Source organism: Haemaphysalis longicornis, unplaced genomic scaffold (assembly GCF_048455015.1).
Source record: "Haemaphysalis longicornis isolate Haplotype H1 unplaced genomic scaffold, Haemaphysalis longicornis Haplotype H1 scaffold_1, whole genome shotgun sequence".
In the NCBI taxonomy this organism is placed as follows: domain Eukaryota; kingdom Metazoa; phylum Arthropoda; class Arachnida; order Ixodida; family Ixodidae; genus Haemaphysalis; species Haemaphysalis longicornis.
The window spans coordinates 203,402,294-203,408,293 of record NW_027526203.1 but is presented as its reverse complement, the minus strand read 5'-3'; the positions used below and the strand labels follow the sequence as shown (position 1 = coordinate 203,408,293).

At 49.6% G+C, this 6,000-nt stretch overlaps 1 protein-coding gene across 1 annotated transcript; it reads right to left on the bottom strand.

Moving 5' to 3' along the window:
* Positions 1-2,373: 2,373 nt before the first annotated feature.
* On the bottom strand, positions 2,374-4,457 carry LOC144156573 (uncharacterized). Its single transcript, XM_077688382.1, has 2 exons — positions 4,217-4,457; positions 2,374-4,173 (listed from the first exon to the last, which is right to left on the bottom strand). The coding sequence occupies exons 1-2, from the start codon at positions 4,455-4,457 to the stop codon at positions 2,564-2,566; spliced, it is 1,851 nt and encodes a 616-aa protein (XP_077544508.1). The 3' UTR covers positions 2,374-2,563.
* Between the last annotated feature and the right edge of the window lie 1,543 nt (positions 4,458-6,000).

The window sequence follows — 6,000 nt, the reverse complement described above, 5'->3', positions numbered from 1 at the left end:
TGGGCTTCTACAAGCTCGTCTATGGTATTGTGCAGCCCCATCGCTCGAAAGCGTTCATTTGGTGCCGTAATGGGTATACCTAGTGCCTGCTTGTAGGCTCGCTTAATGATGTTATTGATTTTTTTTTCTTTCATCGGCCTTTAGTGCCAAGAAGGGCGTCGCGTAGACTATGCGGCTAAGAACAAAAGCCTGCACTAATCTGACGAGGTTACCTTCTTTCATACCATGATGCCGGTTGGCAATTCTGGAGATGAGGCGGACTGTCTGGTGTACACTCGTTTCGAGAGCCTTTATGGTCTCTGTATTGCAACCATTGGCCTGTATGCGAAGACCAAGGACTCTGGTGCTCTGTACCATGGGAATGGGCCTGCCGTCCGCATATAGCTGGATATTGGCAACATCGCGGTCTCGTTTGCAGCCTCTCCTGGTTGGTCTGCAAATAAGCAATTCAGATTTTTGTGGCGAGCAGCTAAGTCCCTTGGGGGTCACATAAGCCACTACCACGTCTATCGCCTGTTGAAGTTTTTCTTGAATTTCTCCGTCACTGCCACCGGCAACCCACAGTGTGACGTCATCAGCATATATGCTGTGGTGCAGTCCTTCTATTTTGTTTAGCTGCTGTGGCAGATTAATCATGGCGACATTAAAGAGAAAGGGAGAGAGAACAGACCCTTGCGGCGTCCCTCTGCTACCAATTTTGATCTCGCCAGATTCCAATCCTCCGATAAGTAGTTGTGCAGTCCGCCCCGAGAGGAAATCTTTGACATAGTCATAGACCTTTTTTCCTACCTCAAGCTGGGCGAGGTTGGAGAGCACTGCATCATGTCGCACATTGTCGAAGGCTTTTGTTAGGTCGACGCCTAGTACTGCCCTGGTATCTAGTCGTGAGCACCCGTCTGAATCAATAATTTGGTGCTTAAGTCGGAGCATAATGTCCTGAGTTGATAGCTTTTGTCGGAACCCTATCATGGTGTGGGGATACAGATCTTTCTCCTCCATGAATTTGTTGAGCCTATTGAGAATGACGTGTTCCAGTAGTTTGCCTACACACGAGGTAAGCGATATAGGTCTTAAGTTTTCGAGGTGGAGTTTCTTGCCTGGTTTAGGAATGAAAACAATCCTAGCTGATTTCCATTGGGGTGGTAAGGTTCCCCTTTCCCAGCACTGGTTCATGTACTTGGAAAGTGCGTCTATTGAGTTGTCGTCCAGATTTCTAAGCATTTTGTTAGTTATTCCATCAGGACCCGGGGCAGACTTGGTACGTAGGCAGTGTATGGCATATCGCACTTCTGCTGCAGTGATGGGACGCTCTAGTTCTGGATTTGGTGGTCCTTTGTAGGGTGGGAGAGTCTCTGTAGGGTTAGTACCTAGGTAACGGTTTCTGATTTCTTGAATAAGTTCGTCGTCTGTGCCCTTGTATTCATGCAGTATTTTACTGAGATTGTGTCTCTGAGTAAGTTTGCTCTTTTCTGGATCTAGCAGGCATCTCAGGATGTTCCACGTTTTCGCGAGTCCCATCTGGAGCTCCATCCCATCGCAAGTAGAGTCCCAGTTTTGACGCGTGAGTTGGTTGGCGTAATCCTCAATATCTCTATTTAGTAAGGCGAGCCGCCTGCGAAGGCTGCGGTTGAGTTTCTGCTTATTAAGGCGTTTTTCAAGGCCCGCCTTGGCTTCCCACATGTGTAGTAGCCTAGAGTCTGCTTGATGTATGTTGGCTTCCTCGGGTATAATTTTGGTTGCTGCCTGGACATGTTCATGAATATCTGATGTCCATGCTGCGATGTCCTCTATCACTGCACAAGTCGAATTTTGTTCAGCAGCCCTAATTTGCCGGAAAGTGTCCCAGTCTGTGATTTTGAGTTGCTTACCTGTGGCCCGAGTTGGCGAGGATTGGATGGTAGTTCTTAAAATGCAGTGATCACTCCCTAGGTTTTCTTGAGTGTTCAGCCATGTGACGTTCCGTGTATTCCTTGTGAATGTAAGATCTGGTGTGGTGTCCACGCTAATACTGTTGCCTTTCCTTGTGGGGTAAGTAGGATCAGTGACCAGGGTGAGGCCCATCTGTTGGGCATCTTGCGAAAGCTGCCGGCCCTTGCTGAGGTCCTTCTTATACCCCCAAGCAGAGTGCGGTGCATTAAAGTCACCTACAATAATAAGTGCCTGTTTTCGGGCTATGTCTAATGTTTTGCGAAAAAGATTTGCAAAGCGGTGCTTTTGGCGGGGGCTGCTGTACAAGTTAAGCACAAAAAGGCTGCCCTCTGCGCGTTTTTTACCCGATAAAATTTCGACGAGGACGTGGCCTACGGTCGCAATGCCAGTATCGTGTTGAATGGCCGGGATGTTACGTTTAATTAGGGTAGTAACGGTTTTTTTGGATTCACCCGAGTTCAAGTCGTAGTACGATTTATAGCCTGATAATTTAGCCTCGCCTCCCGTTTCCTGGAGAGCGATTAAGTCTGGCGTCTCCGGTTGCTGCTGATTACTTAAAAACTGCCATAAATTTCCCCGTTTTCGTTTGAACCCGCGGCAGTTCCATTGCCAAATGACGTACATATTTGCATTGTTACTCCGGGCCATAGTGTCCGCTGGTATTATCGAATGTTCTGGCACCTTCCCCCATGTTGGGCCTCGAATAGGGCTTGGATTTGTATGCGCCTACGCCTGGTGTCTGTTGGGCTATTGTTTGGGCGTTTTCAATAGCGAGTACCCTAGTGTTCAAGTTTGCTAATTGCTTGTTCACCGACTCCGCAAATTTGGAGAACATGTCTTGCAGTTTTTCGAGACGAGCATCTATTTTTGTTTCTAGCTCCTCGATAAACTTTTGCGTTGTCGGGTCACCGGGTTCAGTTCCCGCTTTTCGCTTAAGGGGCGGTGCATCCGCCTCGGACTCGCACCTAACTTCTACTGCTGCATTAACGGAAACTGGGATTGGCGTAACGGGTTCAGCAATGGGGCCGTTAGGTCGCGCTGCCGGTGGTGGGAGGTTTTTGGCCTTGAGTTGGGCATTCTCTGCTTTAAGCTGTTGGTTTTCTCTGATAACTAACTCAAGCATTTGCTTGATATGCGTTAGCTCTGCTTCAACTGCAGAAGGTAGCCCTGACTTAAATTGTGTGTTGTATGGAGCAGTTCGGGAGACCGTGCTGGCCCAGCTCACCTTGCTGTGATCCACCATAGACTTGTCGTTGAGTCTGGAGCGTGAGGCAGAGCACGACTCTCTGCGCTTCTCCTCCCGGTGACGAGACTTGGAACGGGATCTGTGCCGGCCTCCAGTGCTCTCCTTCTCTGCGGCTGGGGGAGGGAGTCGAGGAAACGAACCAGAGCGGCTCCTCTTCTCCGCGATTCTTGCTTCTCGGTGGTGCCCTTCCGGGCCGGCACCGTTGTCGGTGTTGCTCCTGTCCGTGGAGCTTTCCTTGGGTCTCGAACCACGATGCTGTTTCTCCCACTGACGTTGTTTGAGGAGAAAAGGAGTCTTAAACCTTTTACGGCACTTCTTGTCACCAGTCGTGTGGCCTTCGCCACAGATTGCACAGTTCAGTTCACAAACATGATTGTCTGGTGGGTTCTCGAGATTGCAGCTCTTGCAGAAGGGCTTGTCCGGTTGGGGGCAAACATCTGCGCGGTGTCCGAGTCGACCACAGCTCGTGCAGAATTCGTGCTTCTTCTTATGGAGGAAGCAGCGATACTCTGCACCTCTATAGTAGACGTAGTATGGGACGCGGCGGCCTTCGAAGACGATGATGACTGAGTTCGTTTTGCCCATGCGTCGGGCCTGTAAAATCGCTGGGTTCTTCTTGTAGACGAGGCTGCGTGTGATGTCGTCAGCGGTGTCATAGTCAGGAATATTATGGATCACTCCCTTGGTAGTGTCCTCCGGGGGGGGGGGGGCGGCGTATGCGGTGATCTCGTAACTGTGCTTGCCGAAACAGAGCTGTCGGATTCCGTTGTACTTTTCGGCGTGGGCCATCTTTGGGGTGCTGACGACTATGATGTTTTGTTTGGGGCTTGTCCGAAGTAAATCGTCTTCGGCTTCTTCCTTCTTGATTGCTGCGGCGGAGAGAACACCGTCTCTGATCTGTGCGTCATTCAATTTGGCGACGTCTAGTCCGTCCCGCGGTCGGAGGACAATCTTTATGTCCTCTTTCGGCAGCCGCGGCTGGCGCGGCAACCGTATTGCTTGCTTGCGCTTTGGCTCTGGAGTCTTGCTCAGATGAGGCACTACCGGTGCCTGGTTGCCTCTGAGAGTCGTTCTGGGCTAGATTTAGCCGTGCGAGTGCCTTGCCACTTCTTTTCCGGTGACTCGAGAGCCAACCGGTATCATTTTCGAAGTCTTCGGGTGAAATAGCCTCACCCTCTACTTCAACGACGTCCATATTGCACGACGAAGAAGCCAGCGGCGTGGTTTGGTGCGGCGTCCTCCCCGCGGTCACGTCCGGAGGCCCCGTGGCGCCCGGCGCCATCGACCCGGCACGGCGGCGGTTCCAAAGCGCTGGTTAGGGTTAGCTTCCTGCGGCGTGGCCGCTCGGTGAAATGGGTGTAAAAGTCCTACCGGTGGGCCAGGATTTGTCGGAGTTGGTTCCTCGAAGACCTGGAAGACTTCGGTACCCGATGACAGAGCTTTCAACAGGTTGGTCGTGGAATTTACGCCACAAAAGGGAAAGATCTCAGAGCCCATGCGAAGCACGTTTACTTGCATGCGCGCACGTGACGCCAGGGGAAAGAAAAGGAGGTGGGAGGTCTGGGTTCTTGACGCACTCCCATATTATGTGCCATAGAGTGCCTGGTTGAGTACAGAATTTACATTGTGCGTCGAATTGTGTGGGAAATAACAGATGCATCCTGACTGAATGGGCAAACGTATTTACAACTATTAGGACAAGCCCCTCACAGAATTGTCGGCTGCAGTGTGCGAGCTCCACTTTGTGTACAGGCCGTTCTGCACCGGTTTGTGCTAAACATGGAGAACGCGTTCACTGAATGCTTCAGTGTTCTTGAGCTTCATTGGGATAGCATCCTTGACATTTTGAGTGTGGTGAAGGCTAAGCAGCAGTGGGAACTTGGGTGCAGTGATCATTGTAAGGCTGTTGCGGCAGAGGTGCGTTTTACCTCACGACCCGCATTCACTTCTACATCAAAAGCATCAACAGAAGCAATGCAAAAAGACGGCAATCGGCAATCTGCAAAGTATGCTAAACTAGGTAAATGCCCGTAGTACTGGACCAAATTGCGAGATAAACATGACAGCACACTGAAAGGTAATCTGTTCTATCTCGTTCAGTGTATGTATATTATAAAAATTGTAATCGGGTTTGAAAAAGGTGAAGCTGGGTCATTATATAGCTGTACACAACTTTGCTTAACATGTAGCATTGCATGTAAGTGTTAACATTAGTTACTGTTCTTTTTTTATAGTAATTATAACAAAAAATAACTACAAAATAATTTGCCTTTCGCCTGATAGCACCCTTGATCTCTGAAAAATAGTAAAGACTCCATACCATATTGGCAAGCAAGCAGCAGTTTCGTTTTTGTGCTATGCGGCGGGTCTAATCTTCCTTTAAGGAGATTGGGGGTGAGGGGGGTCAACGTGCTTATTTGCGCACATGCGCCGAATAATACATCAGAGTTTACTGCAACACCTCGGCTAAAAAAATTGTCGCTCATAAATGCTGCTATACGAGCAATGACGTGTTTTTAGAACCGCGATGCTCTGCCCTCTGCAGGGACTAACAGTCCATGCTGAACACCTGCCAGTTCGCAAAAAGTAGTTAATTGTTAATCGTCAGGCAGTATTTGGCGGGTTGCGGAGAACACAGGTGACAGCTCATTGACATTCAGAAGCACCCGCGCCAGATATAAAGCTCGGGGTGAATAAAAATCGTGGATAGCGGAACTAAAGTGCCTGCAACCAGAACGGCTCACCACATCGAGGTCACAGGTCTTGTGCTCGACCTGGAGCAGCAGTAAGTAAAGCAAAAATTACATTTGGCCGTTTAGAATCTT